The following is a 23,658-nucleotide window of genomic DNA, read 5'->3' as shown; positions in this document are numbered from 1 at the left end:
CAGGGATGCTGGGTTTGCTTCTCAGCTACTGCTGAGCTTGAGAAACGGTTTTCAACCAGGAGGACAGACACATGCCTGGGGAATTCTCAGCAACAACAACCGCAGGCCTTCTACAGCATCGGCACCTTTCGCATTAAGTTCTTTAGACTCTCACCCACATAAGTAACGCTTGTCATCTCGTGTGCGTATGCCTGTGTAAAGACAGGAAGGGGTTCATCTGTTTGCACTTCACTTGTATACACACCGGCAGACGACTCCTGACATAAAAGCAAATACTGGCTTTCCTGTAAGGCACCTGCCCTTGAAGAGCCGAACTGCAGAAGTGAAACTGAATTAGCAAAGTTTGTTATGAATACAACAGAAATAGGAAGCTCGTTTGGCGGCAAGATGGGTAAAAATATTGCAGTGATGGGATTTTTTATTTCTTTTTAAGTGCCACTAAAAGTCAGTGTTGCTGTACGTGCTGAAAATCACAAAGAGGGCGAGACAGTCTGGAGAAAATGAACTTTATTGGCAGGAAAAAGCAGTATAGTTACAGCCTATACAGACTCCCACTTTGTTACACGTTCGCTACGGTAGAGAAATAAATGACAGAAAACTTAAACATGGTACACAGACGATGTTACATTCACTGCAGTTCCAGGTGGCTGATGACAGTAAAGAGCACACAGTGAAGTATTGTTAGGAAAGCTTTGTGTGTTCGAGCCGGTTTCTAAGGCAAAAAGGTTTTACAGTCTTGATATTTGTGTGTCTGTTGATCAACGAGCAAACTGAACATGCAGAAAGGCGTTAAGAACAAACATCACGCTGTTCTCTGCATTTAAACACCAAGTGTAAAAATCTGTCCTTTAAAGACACATCAGTTTCCTGTTAACTGGCTCCCTGACTTAAAGTTGCATTGATATCGTTGTATTTATGGTTAATTACCAAGAACCAAAAGAGCATAAATTAATGTATTAACAGATTAAACACTGAGGGTTTACATCATGAAGGCTTGGATACAAAGGAAAGGGTGCATTTCAAAGCCCCCTTCACACTTTAGACAAATGTAGAACTGTGACGTTTCCAACTCGCATGACATTTTTATTTCTCACAGAACAAAAGTGCAGCTCAAAATTTAGATGCCTTGAGTCACAATGTCATAAATAAATGACAGGAAAAAACAGTGGGATTAAAAAAGACACCAAAACCAAAACCAGTTTCTGAGGCTGTAAATGCATCTCATAAATTAAAAAAGGGCACCGATGTGTGTCAGAGGATTAATGGCAAAAAAGTCCGGGAGGACTTGGCATACGTGACGAGATGTTGAGAAGACTGACGAAACGCAGAAAGAGCGAGGGCGTTTAGAAACCCAGGGGGTGAGCAGCAACCACTCCTCCGTTCTCCACGACTGCTGCAGAGATGGCCCGCATGTTGCTGAAGAGCTTTCTGGACTCGCTGGAGTGGAGAGACTTGATCTCGTGCGTGACCCTGTCGTGAGCCTGGGGGACGGAGAGAGGAGGAGAGCGATGGTTTCAAACTGATCGCGATGGCATCAGAACACCACAGAGGTAAAGTATGGACTTATTTCCTCAGCCAAGGAGAACTTATGTTTTTATTCACAGTGCCATTCTGTCTGTAAACAAGACAGGTCAAAACATTTGACTGAATTCTGATTAAACTTTGTAGGAGTGTAGCGCAGGGTCGTGCTAATGCTCCTTTAGACCTTGGCTTACATCCACCAAGGTGTCCAAAGTCAACTCAATGACCTATTAGTCACAAACTGACAAAAAGCGTTACAACATAGAAACTATAATTATGACCAATGTGGTGTGTATTGTTAATATAACCCTGTATAAAGATTTAAAATTTCCTGTCAGATCTCACCTTGAAGGTCAACAGATTCCTCTGAAGGTCAAAGTGATAATAATGTTTTATAGAGCTTTATTTTTAGTCCAGTTACTTAACATTGAATACCTATAATGTTTATATACAAATACAGTATTACTCCCTTAAAGGGAAATATTGCTCAGAGAGTGAGCGCCTTGGTTTGCGCTCTCCCAGTGCTTCTGGTTTATATTTAAAACTTGTGTCTTCACTGCTGTGTAAAATGACGCCAGGCCAAACTAGCTCCTCTCTTTAATCATGTATCCCACTACTTACCACAGTGACACTACCTAAGAGTGCTAGCCACGGTTCAGGTCATTAAAAACACCGAACATCCTCCTTACATAGCAGCACGTGTTTGTGTCTGGCTCTGCGGAGGATCTTACCTCGGTACACCAGGTCTCACACAGCAACTTCTCATGCTGAGCTGATGTGTGGCCTTCACTCAGAGCTCGCGACGCCCTGCAGAAAGAGGCCGAGAAAAAAAAAGACGTTCACAAGAAAGGTCGGTTTGGGCTGCGTAGGAGTTTGTTTGTGGAATAAAAGAAGACCTTAGTTTAGAAGGTGGGTGGGAGCGTGCAGAAAGAGCGCAACGGGGACAGATAGAAAGGATGGTGTGGTTAGTGGAAAAAAAAAAAAAAAAAAAAAAAGAACGAAGACTTAAATCTGTTGTTTGCACTTTTGCATACCTTGACAGGACGACCACCATGGCGTAGATGTCAATGGCGCAGTCTGCGACTCTCTTGAGAATAAACTGTTCATCTGAAAAATGAAAGCACACAAGTTTAGATAAGTTAGAAAAAAATAACAATTGTTAATAAAATGCAAAGATGTCATTTCTAAACTGTCAGAAATAACTCATAATATAGTCAAGTTCAAATCTTCCAGGTGAGCTGAAACACCCGCAGTCACACACACACACACACACTCGCTCACCGATGATCTTCTTGCCATGTTTGATCAGCAGCTCCTCGATAACTCCTCCAAACTGCTCAATGGCTTTGACTGTCTGGAAAGCAGAAACAACAAAAAGTGCAGAGCGTTAGGAAACACGCAGACTGTAGCAGAAAGCAGAAAATGAAGGCAACGCAGGAGGAAATGTTCCATTAGTAAACAAAGCGTCCTCTTAAAAGTGCCAGGCACCCATTCATCCAGCCTGGGCCAGCCCCTTAGATGGGTTTGTCTCATAAATAACAGTTGATCGATACAAATAATAAGAAAAATAACACACCAGTTCTCCGCTGTGTGCCAGCTCAGGATGCACCGTCCCCTGCAGCGTCAGACCTGTGCTCAAACCTGCCTTCCTGTAAAGAAGAGAGGACCGCGTTACACAACAAAAAGTCATTCTCAGCAACACCGACAGCATCGTTCAGCCGTCCGTCCGAGTCTACGATGGATCTGTTGATCCCAAAAAGCAACCTCGAGGCTCCAGATTTAAGCCAAAACTTGCTCAGTCTAAAGGCCAGCCCTCAAAGACTCCCATGATGCAGTGCACATGGATGTTTTTTGAAAGCTAAAAATAAAAAGCTAGGTGTGTGACAGCACCTGTGCTGGCACGCTGACACTTTGGTCAACTCTGTCATTTTAAATCTGCTATAAAAATTAATTTGTCCAGTTAATAATAATAATAATAATAATAATAATAATATGCTGTCTGACATACAGCCTATCAAAGAAGTTTGTACTCCAGTTTTCACGAGTAAAATGCAGTCATGCATTGTCAATGTCTGGTTGGAAAAGCCAGCGACAAAGTCCCAAAATTCCCAAATGGTGAAGTCACGATGGCTAAGACCATCTTTTATATACAGTGTGTGGGAAGCTGCACAGTTAACCATGTTTAAATTAAATACAGAACAAAAATAAGCCAAACAGCTGGTCAAACTGACTGAAACCTGCAGCTGAGGCTCTATACAGAGGTTATGACAAGTTTATGCTATAAATGCTATCATTGCGTCTAAAAGTCTCTCTATGATGCGTTCAGTGGTCGACTGTTTGTTTTTAGCCGTTCATTGTATTAATTGCACAACCAGCGCAATGCAGCACCACACAACACCTTTGTGTGCTACTGTTGCTATAAAAGCAAGACTACAGACCCTGACGTGCAAGCAGCTTTCAGTGTCTCCTAGAATTGGGCAGGCGGAGTAGAGAGGATAAATGATCTGCACCGCAGTTATATGAGCCTGTATGCCTGAGCTACAAAAGCACTCACACAGCCTCTGACAGCGGTAAGTAAACGGTTAAAAGGAAGTCTTAATCAAATTAACACAAAGAGAGGAGGAAGCCACACTTTTCTGCCTCCTGTGTGTATGTGTGCAGCACGTGATTTTCTTGCACTTGCGAGTACACAAGTGTAAGAAAATCATTTTCACATCACTGCTTTTCTCAGAAAGAGAAAGAGTGCATAAAAAATGCCTCCATTTCCATTAATCTGATGGCATAACTGCTGTCTCTGTCGACATCAGCCTGTATCACTTCTTCAGGTCACGTTCTATTTTTTGCAAGGGGCGACCCCTGATCGCACACCCACTGCCTTCCAGACATACAGAAAGGAAAAACAGTGTTGCAGAAGCTAAACCAACCTTTTGGCTCTCTTGGTGATTTCTCCTGCGAGCACGCCGGCGTTGCTGATGGGGCTCTTCAGGGCCTTCTGCAGGCTCTTCAGCTGGTTTCCAGCATTCTGCAGGGAAGCACATGCAAGCTGCTGAGCAAAGGGCTAAACGTAGTCAGGAGGAGTCAGGGTTTATCTGGATTGCTCAATCTGTAGTCATATGCAACATGTTAAGAATACTTCCTGATAGAGAGTGAGGAAAAGCGAAGTGCAGAAAACGTGGATGTGATACAGAACTCAAATGTGAAATGTGTAGAGGAAGTTGCTTCTTATCACAGAATTTCAGCATTTTATACAGCAAGCAGAATCCACTTCCTCTGTACTTTCACAAAGCACGCACACACACACACACACACACAGAGGAAATTTCTGTGTTACCTGGAAGCCATTCAGAGCCACAAAGAGCCTCAGGATGTCGTTTGTACCCTCAAAGATTCTGAAAATTCTCAAATCCCTCATCACTCTCTCTATTCCAGCGTCCTGCAGAAACAAACACAAATAAAGAACATGATGGGCTCCATTGCTTTTCAGCTCCACCTCAATAAAGCACCAAAAATAAAAAGTAACTAAGTGTAATTTGCCCAGATCACCTAAATTATGTCTACTAGGAGACAAAGGAGAGGTGCCACAATTAAATAAACACCAGTTTAGAGTGTTAAATACTGCACTGGTAACATGTGCCCGTATCATTTTGGAACCCTGGAAGGACTCCCATATGCCAACGCTTAAAATGTGGAAAGAAAGAATGATTGGGAACGCTGCTTGCGAAAAGATGTTGGGAAAGTTACATCATGTGGCGGAAGCTGCAGTTGAACAGTGGGACAACCTTTGCACCTACATGTATACCTGACTTAATGCAACAGATGTTAAGACCTCACTGTTTTTGTTTTGTTTTTTTGTTTGTTTGCTTCTTGTTTTTGGTTGATGCATTTTTGCATTTGTTGTTCTAAAATGCAAAATCTACTAAATACTTGAATTATTAAAAAGTAATAATAAAAATAACTAAGTAACTAAAAGCCCTAATAAGACAGAAGGAATGCAAATATTGTACATTTTCCAAGGTTAGCACTTAATTCTTTCCCATCTCACGTCCATTTAACGCCCTGAAATAAGGTAATGAAAATGCACCGTTAAAGAGGAATAGAGGCTTTTGCACCGCTTCTGAATTCTGTATGTGGAAAGTGTGCATATTTTAAGTGGCACAGAAATGAAAATGTACACCAGCACACATTTGACTTGGTTTCCTTGCTGAAGTGAAACCCTGAGTCAAAACGCACAGAGCGAGCAGAACCGCTAAAAGCCTGCTGCATTCGTCCCCCCCGCTGCTGCGCAACTAATTCCACTATCAACTGGCACGTAACACAAAGGAAGTGGAATTATTTTAAGCAGCTTTACATCAGACCAATCCAATCGTAACTCAACAATACAAGTACTCAGAGTGTAAATCATTGTTTACAGTGGCTGAACTAAACTTTTTGTTTTTTAAAAGTCATAGTACATTGTCCTCCATGACTGAGCACACTTTCCACTGAACTAAAAATCAAACCAAAGCAGCAAGCTTTTTTTTTTCTCTCTTCTGCACTGTCTGGTTTATTTTAAGCAGCACAAAACTGTTTACACAGCTCCACCACGCCCCCGTATCTTCAGCTGGTTGTTTCCAGTCTATTCTAGTGAACTTCTTGCTTGATATCTTTTTTTTCACTCGAATGTGGTCTCAGTATTTTCTGTGTGTGTATGCCGACTCGCCTGTTGCAACTACATGACTCAATACCGCAACAGCAAGGCAAGCACCTGCCACTATACAGTGCAAAGGCTTCTGAGAAGTCTTAGCCACACCTGTGCATCTTTAATGGATAAGAACAAAGATCTGTTGCCCGATTACATCATTACTTCTGTTTAAAACTCTAAACAGATAGAGGCCATTAGCCCACCATCACCATCATCATCACAACAAAAACTGAAGCGTTCGTGGACAGAAACACACAGTAAACAGAGCGGGAAAACGATTTTATCTTCCAGCGCATAAAACAAGGAAATGCGGATCCTTTAGGCGCATCCTTGTTTGAGTGCTTGTCACACCTGTCAAAGGCTCGCCAACGTTTACTGACAGCCGTGTTTGAGATAAAACAAAAACCAAACAGAAGCGAAGCCAAAAGATGAGCGCAACTATCTGGAAACTGCGCACGTGACCACAGTCAGCATACATCCAAAAACAATCTACACACATTCCCAGTGCTGATGGTTACAGCTCCCCTACATGTTGTAGGAGCCTTTGTATTTGTGGCTGCACAAAACAAAACAAACAAACACAAAAAAAGCAATGTCTTTAGAAACATCTACTTTTTAGGGGTCATGTTAAAACTTGGCTTTCATCGTCAAAGAGTTTTAACGCGGAGCCGGTGTCTGTTTACACACCGCAAAGAGCGAAGAGGCGGAGCCATTACCGAAACAGTGATCTCAGATTGAACGAAAGAAAACAGTGCTGTTCCTGTAATCACCATTAAAACCTGGAGTCCTTAATCAAACCACCTGATCAACAAACTCTGACGTGAAGAAAAGTAAACTTTGTAGGTGCTCCATCCACCGCCGCTTGTTTTACAAAGAGAAAAATCTGCAGTAAGCCCCCAGAAGTAAGGCTGCATTAAAATCTGCAGATGAACTGTTCACTTGGTCAAACAGCACGTTTGAATTATGCAACTTACTGAAGGCTGACGGCAGCTGTACATTAATGCGATAACTGAAGCAAGCAGGGGTGAGTCTAAAGGGGGGTATGAGGTGTACTAGACCATATATATTTCATCCCCTTTGTAACACTTTTCAGATTAAAAATGAAATAATATAAAATATTGTCTCAAAAAAAAATCTGTTAATATTTAAAAATCTGAAAATTAAAGCTTTTTTTGACCTGATTGATTTTAGGTTTGGACAGTGAATTATTGTTAATATTAATTAACATCTACACCTTCATAACATGTTGTTTTTCAGCAGCAGAAAAACATTGCATCGCAGTACAAGGCAAACGTCCGAATGTTGATATTTTCAATTCCCTTTATTGCGGCCACCACATCCCTCTTTTAAATGCTTACAGCTGCCTAATTAGAAATACACTGAATAGTACAATATTATATAATAAGCTCAAGTTATTTCCAAATCAATGCCTATTATCCATTACCTACTGCCTAATGTTTGTGTAAACAATGTGAACATCCGTGTGAACAATGTGAACTAGTACAGCAGCAAATAGCTAAAGTCATCCAACAGCGTTGGCCTGACAACGAACTGTTCAGCTACTTGTAACCACTAACTATGAATGGGATAAGAACAGCGATTACTCTTAAACGGACATACTTCCATTTCTGCAGGCTAATGAGCAATCACGTCTTCTGTGAAACCTTACACTGACACCACATCAAGCCCCATCATTAGGGTTTTTTAAAAAAATATTTATTTTTGCCCTTTTGGGATAAAATAATGAAAAACTGACAGGAAGGTCAGGAGACAGAGCAACAACAGTGGCAACAGATGGCCGCCCCTCCCTGAGCCGGCTTCTGCTGGAGCCTTCTTCCTGTTAAAAGGGAGTTTTTCTTTCCCACTGTTACCAACTGCTTGCTTATAGTGGGTTGGTTGTCTAAGCAGCTCGGAAAGAAAAGCGTCTGGACTTCTTTAAATTGCTTGAAGATGTTTGACCTCTCATCCTTCTTCAGTTCTAGGGTCAAATGGTGGAGAGTCTCAAATTTAAGTGGGAGTGTCCACTCCAAGAGGGACAATGGACCCCGTAATGATCCTCTACCTAATCACACAAGCCAAGTTGTGAAAACGGGTGTAGGTCACAATCAGCCAAGGTTTTAGGTGAGCTCATTGTGAAACCTAGCCCCACCCTGTCATGTGATTTCCCAAGGTCAAATGGCCCTGGATGTGAGTGGGTGTTAAGGCGTTAGGGGGTCCATGACTGAGAACCTTCACAGACCTATTGGGTTGGTTGATTGTTCAAGTTTGATTCCAATAATGTAGTGTTATTACTTTACAATACAAAGTGAATGCTGTTGTGATTTGGTGCTATATAAAAAGAGACTATACACAAGGTATAAATTCTGAGTATCGAGAAATTCCTGTTCTATCTACTGTTTCACCTGCTTTCATCAGGATGTTAAACTCTAGCTTTCAAAAACACAAACTTTAAATTTTGTCAAATAGATTTGTCCCCGTGTTACCTGGTTTGTAACTAACAGGATGTGGACTGAGGACTCACCTTCATGAAACCCATGCCGCCCATAACCTGAATGCTCTCGTCTGTCACAAACCATGCTGCTTCCTGTCTCAATTACACAAAGAAACACAGACATGTAAAAGACGTTTAGCACTGCCAAACACACTATCACATTTCATCTCACATCAGTCAGGAGTCATATGCTTCCTCTATTTACCATCCTTCAGTCTTCCACAGAAAAAGGAACCTCATGAAGATTATGAAATAAGCGCCAGAAAAATTGAAGCCAAACATCCTTAAAGGCTTTCTGGTTACTGCAAAAGCTGAAATAAAAGGCTTGCAGTACAAACATTGAAGTGGAAATTTCTTACAGAGGCAAATATCTTGCTGATGGCAGCTTCGATCTGGAAGTCGGTTGCTCCGCTGTCCATGTTCCCACTGATCATGTAGGCCATGGACTGAGAAAACACACAGAAGTAATGGTACCATGAGTTTGACACCTTTCTCATAAAGACAATCAAAACTGAATTTAATTTGAATTCGTCACATTTAAAAAAAGGCATCTCAGCACATTCTCTGTGTTAAATAAAGCCCAGTGAGCTGACAAGCAGATTATGCTGACTGACAGTAAAACAGGAAATCAACCACGATGTCAAGATAACAGCAAACCATTAATCAGCAAGGTTCTTCTCAGAACCTGCACCACACGGCTCAGCGCGGCATCAGGTGAGGTAGCGTTACAGATTCGTGTTGTGTTGTCTGACCTCTGCGACGTACTGCAGCATAGTCATGTGAGCCACCTTCTCCTGGATGGCTCCGTAGTTGTGAATCTTGTTCCCAAACTGGGTTCTGTTGGCTGCATGGTCCACCTGACGAAAAGTGGAAAAGCACAGGCCGCTATAAGACCACAATTCATTATTTTAAGTCAAGAATTTGACTCAAGCCACAAGATATGAGGAAACAAGCTTTTGCAAGTGCTATCTAGCAGGTTTTTTTTGTATGAGAAGAGGAAGTTTGGCAGAGCTGCCGGTCACCACAAAAAGAAGCATGATCAGTATTGTGGTGAGGTGCAAAACTGGTGGCAATGTGTCAAAATACCATGAGACGTGAAAACAAACAACAAAGCTGAAAAGAACCATGCTTTCTTTAATAAAAAGTTCACACGTTAAGATTAGTGTTGAATTAGGTCGCAAGCGCTCACTGAAGGCAGTTTATGGCTGCATGGCATTAAACAGTGAAAAAATGAACTTCTCTTTATCAACATGTGAGCAAGTCATTTCTCTAAGTGCATGAGAACCGGCTCCCTGTGCCTCCTCTGCATGAGATTCTCCCTCAGTAAAAACGCTGAGGGGGCAGGAATTCCCCCCACATGAACTTTTCACAGTTTTCTCTCCAGCCGACGCAACTGCTCAAACAAAACAACCACGTTTTTCCCCCCCGGGCGAGAAATCCCTTCAGTCACAGCAATAAAATATGCTTACTGTAGAGACCATTTAGCTGCAAAACTGATTTGTGAATCTCATTTACTATAAGCGCAGTAACACTGACTTTGAAGTAAATTTCTCTTCATGTTCTCAGTGCACACTGTGCACACTGGCTTAATATTAATGGATTTTTCTAGTAGTGAAACATTTGCAACTGAAGAAGAGGTCCACGGTCGCCTAATTATCAGTGCTGATATGTCAGTAAACAGTGGTTTTCTGTTGTGTCATATCAGTTTTGCACTTGTTAAAAGACAAGTGTTGTAAACTAGGGCTGCCACGATTAGTTGACTAGTCATGATTACGACTAATTTAATAGTCGACGCGTCGTTTGAAGTTTTGTAAGATCCCAAAAGACGCAGGAATAAGTAGTAGGATTTAAGAGTGTAATAACGGACTGAAACAGAAGATGGCAGCACTGCATGTACAAGGATGCCAGCTGCCGTTAAACTCCGAAGAAGAAGAAACTAGAATTTATAGCGCAGCCCAGCTCAGTTTCCAACAATGGCGGCAGCTAGTTAGTTTTAATGTTACTCTTATTATTCTTTCTGGGTCACAAAATAAACGTTTAACATATTTTCAGGCGAGAATGCAGCTGTGGAAACTTCAAATATCTGCTCAGTTTATCAAGACACCACATATTTTCAAAAGTGTGCCGACGTTTTTGGAGACGTCTGTTACCCACTAGCTCGATAGCTAACCGGGGGCAAGGCTCACTGGAGCCCGTGAGAGCACCGGACTCCCAGCAAATCGTTTTCAAACCCACCGCCGTCTTTTGCTACTCAGGTTAAACATATATAAGTCACTTAGATAACTTAATGTTATTGTTTGGCTTTTTTAGTATTTTATTTGTTCCTGAGTAAATCGGTTTGGCTGAGTTTAAAGTTATAGTTTTTACACAGCTGAATAAACGTCAAGCAGACAACTGATTATCAGAAGTGTGAGATGCTCCAGAATATACTCCGGTGTCCTGTTATATTTTAGATAGCAAGGAGTTTATTAAACTTCACCGAAACAATCTGCAAATTTCATTTAAATTTAATAAACTATCATCTTGTCTTTATTTTTAGTTAGCACAGACCTTAAACACTTAAAGCTGTAAGCTAATGATAGTTATATAAGAGCGGATGTAGGCTGGTGCAATAAGCTGTAGTTTTATGTCCAATGGATGATGATCTGATTAGTCGACTAATCGCAAAATCGGTGACTAGTCGACTATCAAAATAATCATTTGTGGCAGCCCTATTGTAAACAAGTGAAAGAGTTATGTGCAGCTGTATGCTTTAGTCTACCTAGATCTAATAATAGTAATAATACCACATCAGCTACTGGCCAGATAAATGTGTTTTTTTATATCAGCATCTGCACAAAATTTTTTTCCATCAAAAAAATATGATCATGTACAGTGGGGCAAAAAAGTATTTAGTCAGCCACCGATTGTGCAAGTTCCCCCACTTAAAATGATGACAGAGGTCAGTAATTTGCACCAGAGGTACACTTCAACTGTGAGAGACAGAATGTGAAAAAAAAAAAATCCATGAATCCACATGGTAGGATTTGTAAAGAATTTATTCGTAAATCAGGGTAGAAAATAAGTATTTGGTCACCTCAAACAAGGAAAATCTCTGGCTCTCACAGACCTGTAACGTCTTCTGTAAGAAGCTTTTCTGTCCCCCACTCGTTACCTGTATGAATGGCACCTGTTTGAACTCATCATCTGTATAAAAGACACCTGTCCACAGCCTCAAACAGTCAGACTCCAAACTCCGCCATGGCCAAGACCAAAGAGCTTTCGAAGGACACCAGGAAAAGTATTGTAGACCTGCACCAGACTGGGAAGAGTGAATCTACAATAGGCAAGCAGCTTGGTGTGAAAAAATCAACTGTGGGAGCAATCATCAGAAAATGGAAGACATACAAGACCACTGATAATCTCCCTCGATCTGGGGCTCCACGCAAGATCTCATCCCGTGGGGTCAAAATGATCATGAGAACGGTGAGCAAAGATCCCAGAACCACACGGGGGGACCTGGTGAATGACCTGCAGAGAGCTGGGACCAAAGTAACAAAGGTCACCATCAGTAACACACTACAACGGCAGGGAATCAAATCCCGCAGTGCCAGACGTGTTCCGCTGCTGAAGCCAGTGCATGTCCAGGCCCGTCTGAAGTTTGCCAGAGAGCACATGGATGATACAGCAGAGGATTGGGAGAATGTCATGTGGTCAGATGAAACCAAAGTAGAACTTTTTGGTATAAACTCAACTCGTCGTGTTTGGAGGAAGAAGAATACTGAGTTGCATCCCAAGAACACCATACCTACTGTGAAGCATGGGGGTGGAAACATCATGCTATGGGGCTGTTTTTCTGCCAAGGGGACAGGACGACTGATCCGTGTTAAGGACAGAATGAATGGGGCCATGTATCGTGAGATTTTGAGCCAAAACCTCCTTCCATCAGTGAGAACTTTGAAGATGAAACGAGGCTGGGTCTTCCAACATGACAATGATCCAAAACACACCGCCCGGGCAACAAAGGAGTGGCTCCGTAAGAAGCATTTGAAAGTCCTGGAGTGGCCTAGCCAGTCTCCAGACCTCAACCCCATAGAAAATCTGTGGCGGGAGTTGAAAGTCCGTGTTGCTCGGCGACAGCCCCAAAACATCACTGCTCTCGAGAAGATCTGCATGGAGGAATGGGCCAAAATACCAGCTACTGTGTGTGCAAACCTGGTAAAGACCTATAGTAAACGTTTGACCTCTGTTAATGCCAACAAAGGTTATGTTACAAAGTATTGAGTTGTATTTTTGTTATTGACCAAATACTTATTTTCCACCCTGATTTACGAATAAATTCTTTACAAATCCTACCATGTGGATTCATGGATTTTTCTTTCACATTCTGTCTCTCACAGTTGAAGTGTACCTCTGGTGCAAATTACTGACCTCTGTCATCATTTTAAGTCGGGGAACTTGCACAATCGGTGGCTGACTAAATACTTTTTTGCCCCACTGTATGTCTCCATTTACCTTATCTCCTCCCTAACAGGCGGGCCAATCTGAATGAAACTTTGCATCTCCACACACGATGTTTTTAAAAAATATTTATTCCAATTTGATTGATTTATGTGTTCAACATCCTTCTGCGAATGTGATGTTACGTTCTCCGTTTGTCTCATTAAATATTTATAGTTCAACTCTGCTTTTATCATCGTTCATGAGAAACTGCGGCTCATCTTCCTTGACCTATGGTCTCATTAAACGCTTTCAGTAAGCCATTACGTTCTCAGCTGTTCGTTTTGAGTCACAGCAGGATGTTCATTTAGTCAATTATGTTTGTATTTATATTAAAGCAGACAATAAAGCAGGACACGACTGCATGTGACTGTCAAGTTGCTACTGAATAAGTCTGCATTGTCTTGATTTCTCAGTCGCTCAAAGATTTAGTTTTTAAATGCCGAGACACCCAAAACAGTCAGCTCGAGGCTTCAAAAGAGGACTCCATTAACCAGTGTGTGTTGTCACTGTGTCTATGGTCCTCTAATCTTATGACCATCTACTGGTAGCAATTCAAACTGTTTTAATAAACATAACATTGATTTTAAGTAATTTAAGTTAAAAAAAAAAATTAATTACTTTACTAATCAAAAAAAGCTGAATCCTCTCAGTAGACAGAGCCGAACGGAGGCCTTCAGCACATTTAAGCGCAGCAAGAAGCAGAAAGAGGCCACAAAGAGAAGGGGAATTTCCCACTAACCCACAATGAAGAACAAAGCAAAGCGAAATGAGTTGCAACACAGACAATATTGGTTACAGATAAGAAACAATGCAGCAAGTGGGAAACCTGACAGCACATATAGAAACTAAACCATAAGTAAAAGCCATAGGCTTCGAGAGAAGAGCTCCACCGGTGCGCTTCACCCACTTCCCTTCCTTTCTACACTTAAGGAGCCTGGAGGGGATTCACTCACAGCTTTGGCGATGACATTCTTCATGGTGCCGGAGAGGGCGGCCGCCATGCCAAAGCGGCCGTTGTTCAGGATGTTCATTGCCACCTTGAATCCGCCTCCGATTTCGCCCAGCACGCACTCGGCCGGCACTCGCACGTTATCAAAGTAGACCTCGGCCGTGTTGGAAGCCTTGATGCCCATTTTCTTCTCCGGAGGGCCACTGCGAGACAGAAGTAAGGTTTACGATGATGGGAAGGAAGAAATAAAAAGTTTCATCCACAACAAAAATAAAGGGTTTAGTGGCAAACAGTCTGCTAAGTTAAGAAAAGGGGCGCTCACTGTGTCACTCCTCCAAAGCTCCTCTCCACAATGAACGCCGTGATCTTGTCCTTCATCTCCCCGGTTTTGGGGTCCTTCATGGGCGTCTTGGCGAATACAGTGAAGATCTCAGCCAAACCTCCGTTGCTGAGGAGAGAAGGTTATTTAGAATGGAGTGGCCATTACTGTGTGTCACTGGATGCACTGTGTAATTCTGCCCCCTTGTGGTGAAAGCACGAAAAAGCTTCAGCTGTCAAACAGTCAAGCTTTACTTTAAGATTACTTTTCAAATACGTCAACTCTAAAAACAGGAGTTTTAAAAGGACTAAACACTGATTTAGACACTAATAAAATACAATTTTTTTTAAATGCTACAAGTAATAAAATCAAAGCTCCCTCACACACAGATATAAGACGGTTAAACTACTTATTCATATTTTATTCATGCGTGACGCCAGTCAGCTGTTGCTTCTAAGCAATCACACAGCATCTCACGATTAATGACAGACAGTAGCACGTACTCCCCAGTCTTCGTGTAACAGGAAGTTGTACTCAAGCGAGAGAAAGTGAGACAGGTGTCAGCTGCACTAACCACTGCGGTCGTGCATTGCTTTGATGAGAGAAAGCGAGTGGTTGTTCAGAGGGTACACAGTCTTATAACCACCAGAACTTGTGTGTAGTGCAAAGTGTCTCAGCTCAGCAACATTTTGAAAACCATTCAAGCATATACAGAAGAACGGGATCGAAAGCGCTTAAACATAGGCAATAACTATGGAGAGAACGTTGAACCCTCCTCAGCAGACTGTGCTGTGGTTTGTCCGATTTTCTATTTTAGGTTTGTCATCAAGTCGGACTATTTTTTAGCAAACTATTCACCAAGAACTTCCTTGGAGTCCTCACCTGATCCAGATCTTGCTTCCATTGAGGGTGAAATACTTTCCGCAGGGCGACTGGACGGCAACGGTTTTGATAGAGGCGGCATCAGAACCGCTGGCTGGTTCAGTCAGGCAGAAGGCGGCTATGTGCTCGCCTGGAGTAACACACACACACACACACACACACACACACACACATTGTCAAAGCAAAAATTTACAACAAAAATTACTAAGCTTTTCTTTCACATGAAGTTAGACTTTTCTAGCACAGTGTGTCCCTCCAACACTCTGGCTTTTTTAAGCTTTCAATAATAAACAGACAGAACGTCTCCAATCTTCTACAGAGCTACAGTTTACCTCGAAATCCAGATGCTGATGCTGGTATTCTTACCTGAGGCGAGTTTTGGCAGATATTTTTCCTTCTGAGCTTTATTCCCAAAAAGCAAAATTCCCTTGAAACCAATAGACTGGTGTGCACCCAAAGTAATACCGACCCCCAAATCATGACTGCCAACGATCTCGACCAGCCGGGCGTACTGTTGGATGGATAATTTCCGTTAAACTTTTTAAAACCATTGCCATGTTGTCAATATCATAATTAAGTCAAGCAAGCTGTACCTGAGTATTTGAGAGGCCAATGCCACCCAGGTCAGCTGGCACCTGCATACCAAAGGCACCCATCTCCTTCAGGCCCTCCATGGTGTGATCCTCCACTTTCTCCAAGGCATCGTTCTTGGCTGGATCATTTACCTCCTGTTCACAGGGAGCAGAAACATGGAGGGGGAATCGGTGAGGGGAGGGTTTGGGGGTGTTTAGGAGCAGTGAGCGTGAGGTCAGAATAAGATTTACAATTACCTCGAAAAATTTGCTGCATGGCCCCACGAGCTCTCGAAGGAACTGCTCCTGCTCCTCATTGAGGACTGCGGCACATACAAACCATTACACTGACAACAGCTTTCCAGTTTAACAAAGCCAACCAGCAAAAACTGGCTTTAATTTTTTTTTTTTAAAAATCAGGTAAGAACATAAATACGTCTTATGGATTTACCTTGGGGAAAGGGAAAAACCTGGGAAGTTGTGATCTGCCCCTTGAAAATGTTGAAAGCAAATGATTTGGATTCCTGTGAAAAGATAAACCAAACAGTAACATTTAAGTTAACTCAAACACCACTGAAACGGCTCTATGGAGCTACAGGAGAGGTCAAGCTTAAAGCCCTTAGGCCTAACGGTGTGTTCAATAAAACGCCCCAAACGCCCCTAATTTGACACGTGTACATTCGCGTCTCAACGCGTGTCCAAGAAAAATCCATCGCGCGTCAAAATATGATATTTTGACGCGCGTGAACCGGAAATGTGGGAGGAATGTGGGAGGGAGTTGTGCCAGACTGGTATCTTTGCAAGATGGCAGCTATCGAGCTAGCGCTTGAAGAGAGAGTCTCCCTTCTCTATGTACTGTGGAGAGCAGAGCAGCAGCGTAAAAGACGTCCTCGCCGTACCTGGGTCCATCAGGTCCTCCAGAGGCATGAGCAGTTTGGTGAGTTTCACCACTTGCTCCAGGAGCTGCGCCTGGATGACGGCCGATTCCAGCGCTATCACCGTCGGCCAGTTTGAGGACCTGCTGTCCCGCGTCGGTCCCAGCATTGCCCGCCTAGACACCAACTACAGACGCTCAATCCCACCTGCAGAGCGCCTGTCCGTCTGCCTGAGGTTAGTAAAACTATTTAATACGGTAGTCCTTTATTGATATCTGTGCTAATATGCTAATCCATCCAGTTATACACTGCTAACATGGATGTGCTATGCTAACAGTGAATGCTGTCGGTGTTTACTGAAAGCAAACTGTGGTACAGAGACGACTCTTTATAATATTTCTAGTGATACTCAGAAGGTCTCATCAAGTCCCGATTTAATTCGATTTATGCTGTTATCAGTGTTTGCATGATAGCATGGCTGTGGTGTCACATCAATGTATGCGCTCGGTGTTTGCTGATATCAAACTGTAGCATTAGGACCACTGAGTTAACCTTTGTAGTGATACTCACTCCTTTTTATTTAGACCTGGTTTAATTCTGGGATAGTTGAATATTTGTATATAATCCCTGCAGCTGTCAGACTCTATAGCAGGGGTCACAGCCTTTATTAAAACAGAGTTAGATAAAACTGAACAGTTTGGTTCATCTCTAGTTACATGGTTCTATCTTGATAAGCTGTCTTATCACAGATTAATTTTTCAAAAATATTAATGATTTAAGCAAGGAAAGGGCTACATGTCAACATACAACTCTTTATTTCTATTAATGTCTTACTTCATTCCTACCTGATTGACATGTTTAGGAATTATGAGTGATTGGCTCACTGTAGTTGTGAAAGTTGCTACCAATCAAATTATGATATGTTAAAGTTAAAACAAAACACAACTGTTTTAGATATTATCTAATATACATTTTGTAATTATCCTTATAATTACAAAAGGTTTTATGTAAGATTCATGTTTTGTGATTTAAATCTGACATCACAAAAGTATTTTGGAATTTGAATAATGTATTTTGTAACTGCAGTACACATAATACTGATTTTGAACAATTTTGTCCAGGTTCCTTGTCACCGGGGACTCCTTCAGGACCATCGCGTTCAGTTTCAGAGTCGGTGTGTCCACGGTGAGCCAGATCACCCCCCAGGCAGCGACGTCCATCTGGGACTGTCTAGTGGACGACTTCATGGCTGTGCCTTCAACTGGAGACTGGCGGTCCATCACAGAGGGATTCCAGGAGCGCTGGAACTTTCCTCTGTGCTGTGCAGCTCTGGATGGGAAGCACATCCAGACAAAGGCACCCCATATATCATATAGGAGACACACACATTGATATACACTAAATATTCATTTCATTTCTTTTTTGTGGTGCCCAAATTGATGCACCTGCTTGATTTTGTTTAAACAATTATTGCACACTTTCTGTAAATCCAGTAAACTTCTTTTCACTTCTCAAATATCACTGTGTGTGTCTCCTGTATGATATTTAACTGACATTTTTTATTGTAACAACCAACAATTTATACAGGAAAATAATGTCTATTAACAAGGTTGCCCAAACTTCTGCATCCCACTGTATCAGTATATTTTGTCATTAGTATAATATGAAATAAATTCTACATGTGTCAAGTCGTGTGCCAACATTTGCTGTGTAGTAGAACTGAGACATTAGTCATTATAAACATTTATTTGAAATAATATTAAAAGTCTCAAACAGAAAAACATTAAACATAAATATATAAAATATAAGAATTTACAGAGAGACAGGAATAAAAAGGACCAGCTGCTCTCCAGAGCAGGAACAAGGCTGAGGAGGAAATGCTCCATTGGAGACTGGTGTGGCCTCTTCAGGGACTCCAGGATGGCCAGCTCCACCGCCGATGGACCGTCCTGGGACCCGTCCCTCATCTGCCTCGGAGCCGTCCTCTGTGGGCCTGTAAAACAGCACAAAACACAAAGAAATGAGAAGGCTGCTACTAGATTTTAATTTCAACATTGAAAAAAAAAAAAAACAATAACAGGATATAATCAGATTGGTTGTAGATATTTAGTAAAGGTGATCACAAGGGAATCCCACCGACTAAAAAGGTATCAGTGCTTGCTGTACATATCTGTGGGTGCAGCAGCAGGAGCTCAGGGACTGGGGATGCTCTGCTGCAGAATCAGTTCGTTCTATCAATACAGTATTAAATGTTAACAGGTTGGATATAATAATCGTAGAGTAGACAGTGGTCCCTCATTTATTGCAGGGGTTCTCAGAATAACTAGCCCCTGGTCACAGTTCTCACAATTGATTCTCAAAGTGCAAACCTTTGTAGATTGCAAAACGTAAAAGTATTATTATGCCGCGGTTTGTCTTCATCTGCCCGCCACTTTCGTGCGCCTTTTTCCCTCACGGTGCAGGTGTCTATTTCCGAATGAGGCTCATAGTTATGGGTGTTTTTGTGCTGTTTTTTCTATTGGACGCGATGGTTATCAAAACCAAACGTGATAAATTTGGCAAGCGCAGGAGATTTGTCAATCAGGCTGCAGAATGCAATGCTGTACTGTGCAATAAAAAATCAGCGAAAAAGCAAAGCAGTGACGGATGAACAGCGGGACCACTGTGTGCTGTTTATTAATAAACAATAAAATATATTCCTAAATGACAACATGCATAAAAGCAGAACGGTATTTGTACGTCAGTGGGAAAATAGCGGTGGCTTGCTAGCTTTTGTGCGGCTTCCCCGGGTCAGTGAAAACTTTCAAAAGAGAAATGAATGAACTTACCAGGTTGCCCGATCTCTTCACATATCTTCCTCCAAGCTCGGTCCTTTTTATTCCTGTCTCGGTACTGAAAGCAGCTGGTGTTGTACAGCTCCGAGTTGTTTGCTACCGCATTGATTAGCCTTCCCCTCCATTGAAGTATGAAAGGCTTTGGCTGGATCTGCCCCTTTGACCTAGGTAACAGCCACGTCACCAGGCTCCTGATTGGTTGTCGCGGCGCGATTTGACGCTGGAGTTCAGATTTTTCCAACTCGAGCGGTAGACGCGAAACGCGCGTATGCACAAAATGCAACACAAAAACTCACGCGCGTGGTTTTATTCGCGAGTCAAACGCGCCAGACGCGCTACACTGACGCGCGTTTCACGCGTTTTGGCGTTTTCGCGACGCAAATCTGCTTCCGAATTTTCGCGGGACCCGCAATCGCGCGTCATCGCGCCTTTCCATTGACTTTACATGTAAACCTGACGCTCTATTCGCGTCCATCGCGTTCGGTGTGAACACACCGTAACAAACATGCATTGCTGTGATTTATGCTGCCACCTGCTGGTGAATTGAGAACACTGAAAGCCTCTGTGTGTTGTGTTTAAACAGCAAAGAAATCAGCTTTAAAGAGGGACCCATTCTTAAAGAAACATGTGCCCTATTGCTCCTAGGATTCAAACCTTTTACTTTGAAAATAAACTAAGTAGACTGACTGATTTTAACCAGATTTTGGCCATTATAAACGTAAGACTTGCTTATAAAGCAAATAGTAAACATACAGCAGCAGCAGCTGTCTTCTTTTCCACTTTGGTGGCAGCGTCACTGCCGACTGCTGCAGGCTTCTCCAGCACTGCCTGAAACCACAAACAGAGCAGAGGACAAAATTATATAAATTATGTTTAAAATGAATAAAGGGAAACAAGTGAGGAAGCTACAAACTCTCTGTGCAACAAAGCTTACAAAACATACAAAATCACTGCTTAACCATACGCAGTGTCTGGTTGACTCATGTAAAAGGAATAACACATCTGAAGGTTTACCACCATGTAGCCAACAGGATGAAGGTACACAGAGGGAGACAGTTTGCTGTCAAGTGCTGTTTGGTGATTAAATGTTAAGAGCACACAGGCTACAGTTTTTCCAGTTTCAATCGGGACACCAGCTCCGATCTCAACTAGGTGAGAGGTGAAGCCAAGGGTACAGCCACTCAGCTGAGTGCTGAGTATGTGGTTCATGTTTTTAAATCTGCCTTTTGTACCCGATTCATAATTAACTCCAGTAAAACTTCCAGTGAATTGCATTTTAATTTCATAAAGACAACATTTATTACGCCTCACAATAAAAGTATTTATCACAGGGCTGTCATAAAGTTCTGCTTTTAACTATACAGACAACACCCTGTGAGCTCGTGTTTATTAACTCATTCACTGCCATTGACGTCTATAGCCGTCAATTGCAGTGCATGAGTCAATGGGTTTAACTCATTCACTGCCAATGGCTGGCAGTGAATGAGTTAAAAGCACGACCTTGGAGCAGGATTTACATATGTTTATTTTATTAAAGCAACAAAATAGGTATGAACTTTGTTCCCAGCTAATAATTACTGTGTTGACCAGGACTCACTGCCAATTTCAAGTTAATAACCGTGTTAATAAACACAGCTGTTCCACTGATGCGGGGCCAGTGTGGAGTCAGGTCTGGCTTGGTACCAGATCACCTTCTGACTGTTTTATTTGAAGCAGCATCATTGGCAGAGGTTAAGTGTTTTCAATAAGAAGAAAATCCAGATGGACACAACCGGCACCTCCACATTGTCCTCCGTATCCACTAACACCAGTACTTCCAAGTCTGGCCAAGATATTTAATGGTGGTCTGCTGGTGTAGCTTTGTGGCCACTTATTTTTTTTATAGTGATGATCTCCATAAGTCACTAGTAACATCTCTGTGTAACAGCACCACTAGAGGCAATATCATTATTATAATTATAGGTATTGTCATAAGGAATTAGCTACAACATCCCCAGACTTTATATGTGCTGGTCAAAAGGACCAAACACTGTAAGAGGGACCTGGGTTCACACTAAGGTTGGGCGATATGTAAAAATTTTCCAGCTGACTATCGTCAGTCCAGTAATTGACAATAGGCGATATATTCAGGCATGCAAACTTACTCATAAGCAAATAAATAAATTAATCGCCCTTGTAAAAATGAATGACGGTAGCCTCAACCTATCGTCGATATATTCGTCCAATTGCCCAACCTTAGTTCACACCATCAATAATGATTAAAACATAAGCCCTGAAGACTCAGCAAACTGATTTTCTATTGATGAAGACCTCCATATCTCCATTTCTATTACACCAGAGGAATTAAGTAGTAGATAAACAATCAAAGGATAGAAAAGCCCCTGTTTTCCCCCAGAATCTACTTTAGAAATATTTGTTTTAATGTAATGCTTATGGATCCAGCACTATATGAGACCTCTCAGCAAATACAAAAACACAGAGTTTATCCCAGATCAAAGTTGACCTCTTGGGAGGATAAACTGGACTGGTTGGATAAATTTGTGCCAATGACTCTGGGGTATCTTACTGTCCATTTTCCTGACACTTCTGACAATATGATAAACCAAACCTTTATTTTGAAATACATTTTAGGCTAAAAAAATTTTTTATCTCAGTGGTGGTGATTTTCTGTTGATAGCTCTTTTGTTTTCAAAGCAGGAAAAACTCTGATTTGCAGATAACAGTGGAAAATATTTCCTTGTTACTTCATAGCAATTTTGCTAAGCCAAAAGTTCACAGTCAATCTAAGGAAGACCTGCAAGACTTTAAAACTGCTTAGACATATTTATCATTACGACTTGTTTTACTATACACAAAGAAATAATATCATTATTAACAATTATAATAACAAAAGTAACAACACACACGATCACTGACTTTACAACTGCTGATAAATTTATGCATTTTTGTTAAAAACATTGTGGTAATGTCGGGTGTGCAAGCATCATGGCGAAACTCCACGTATGACATCATCGGCCTATTGTTTTTATTGTGAACGCTTGCCTGAGCAACTGCAGTGTCACCTTTAATACCTGGATCACGTGAACAGTGAACTTTCCCCCAGTTTGAGCGGGAGGGGGTGCTGGAGTTATATCAGCCGCAAGCTGCGATTACCCAAACAAGGACACAGTCTCGATCAAATGTTGTGGAGCCACAGCGTGAAGCTGCCGTGTTAAACAGAGTAATGTGTACTTAATGCATTATAATGAAATACGATATAATAACGTAACGCACCTCGGCTGCCTGGCTTGCGTAGAGACGGCCGTTTTGCCCAACAAACACCACCGCGGCCTGACGCTGACCTCTGCAGATCAGACATGACACGATATGTTTGTAAAACATAAACATCTCATTCTAAAGTCTCTATAGCAATAATTACTGATGATTACTCACCCGGTTAGCACGGCAGGAAGCCGGAGAACGGTGCTGCACAGGGCGGAAGACTGGCTCACTTTGCGAAGCAGCATGGTTTTATTTTGTTCTTTAAAATAAGAAGAAGAAGACGTTATACACAATCATTTGCCGCAACTAGTATTAATAACGAAGCAGGGACAGATGTCATGCAAGTCATCTTAGCTGTTGACGGCGTCTAGCTAACACAATTGTACCAAACGTCGGTCTGTTCTGTAAGCTGGGCTCGGTGCTTAAGCCCGCGCACAAAAAGCCTGAGGAAATGCTTCATATCCTTCTACGAAAGGCCAAAAAGATCAGCGTACGCAACACACCTGTCTATGTAAGAACAACGCGTCCCTTCCGTCAAAGATGCTGCCAACAGTCCGGTAAAAATGAACCGTCCACAGTGTTGCCAACTCCTCAGTAAGGGAAATCGCTATTGGCTGTCATAAAAGTCAGCGGATGACGTCATCGCCTAATTTACATAATTGGTCGTGTTTATGTAATTGTAACCAGCGCTGGGAGAGACAAAGTGAGTAAAAAAACACCCCTAATGCATTTAGAATATTTTTAAAACTACAAATTAAATTTCTTTTAGCGATTATTGCTTTTTTAATGTC

General features: G+C 41.9%; 2 protein-coding genes across 2 annotated transcripts; one reads left to right on the top strand and one right to left on the bottom strand.

The window, feature by feature from the left end:
* Positions 1-492: 492 nt before the first annotated feature.
* acadvl (acyl-CoA dehydrogenase very long chain) lies at positions 493-23,484 on the bottom strand. The gene is made up of 21 exons (XM_085266904.1): positions 23,371-23,484; positions 23,039-23,126; positions 22,880-22,949; positions 20,360-20,434; positions 16,349-16,421; positions 16,156-16,220; positions 15,919-16,053; positions 15,692-15,836; positions 15,326-15,455; positions 14,447-14,572; positions 14,129-14,327; positions 9,446-9,550; positions 9,053-9,139; positions 8,724-8,786; positions 4,853-4,954; positions 4,446-4,543; positions 3,098-3,170; positions 2,803-2,875; positions 2,556-2,628; positions 2,253-2,328; positions 493-1,481 (listed from the first exon to the last, which is right to left on the bottom strand). The coding sequence occupies exons 2-21, from the start codon at positions 23,110-23,112 to the stop codon at positions 1,344-1,346; spliced, it is 1,980 nt and encodes a 659-aa protein (XP_085123030.1). The 5' UTR covers positions 23,113-23,126; positions 23,371-23,484; the 3' UTR covers positions 493-1,343.
* LOC146580257 (uncharacterized) lies at positions 16,669-18,849 on the top strand. Its single transcript, XM_085266906.1, has 2 exons — positions 16,669-17,007; positions 17,894-18,849. The coding sequence occupies exons 1-2, from the start codon at positions 16,748-16,750 to the stop codon at positions 18,162-18,164; spliced, it is 531 nt and encodes a 176-aa protein (XP_085123032.1). The 5' UTR covers positions 16,669-16,747; the 3' UTR covers positions 18,165-18,849.
* Positions 23,485-23,658: the final 174 nt, after the last annotated feature.

This window comes from Mchenga conophoros, linkage group LG3 (genome assembly GCF_057382185.1).
Source record: "Mchenga conophoros isolate Kocher_MC1m ecotype Shallow Benthic linkage group LG3, M_conophoros_male_GT1.1, whole genome shotgun sequence".
Taxonomy (NCBI): domain Eukaryota; kingdom Metazoa; phylum Chordata; class Actinopteri; order Cichliformes; family Cichlidae; genus Mchenga; species Mchenga conophoros.
The sequence above is the reverse complement of the archived record's forward strand: the minus strand, read 5'-3'. Positions and strand labels throughout refer to the sequence as shown.

What these genes read in the sequence shown, in the direction of transcription:
- LOC146580257 (XM_085266906.1), top strand. Translation starts at nt 16,748, where the DNA reads ATGTACTGTGGAGAGCAGAGCAGCAGCGTAAAAGACGTCCTCGCCGTA. An exon ending in CGCCTGTCCGTCTGCCTGAG is followed by an intron (nt 17,008 to 17,893) that starts GTTAGTAAAACT and finishes AATTTTGTCCAG; the next exon opens with GTTCCTTGTCACCGGGGACT.
- acadvl (XM_085266904.1), bottom strand. Translation starts at nt 23,112, where the DNA reads ATGCTGCTTCGCAAAGTGAGCCAGTCTTCCGCCCTGTGCAGCACCGTT. An exon ending in TCTGCCAAAACTCGCCTCAG is followed by an intron (nt 15,456 to 15,691) that starts GTAAGAATACCA and finishes GTGTTACTCCAG; the next exon opens with GCGAGCACATAGCCGCCTTC. An exon ending in GCGGCATGGGTTTCATGAAG is followed by an intron (nt 4,955 to 8,723) that starts GTGAGTCCTCAG and finishes TTGTTTCTGCAG; the next exon opens with GACGCTGGAATAGAGAGAGT.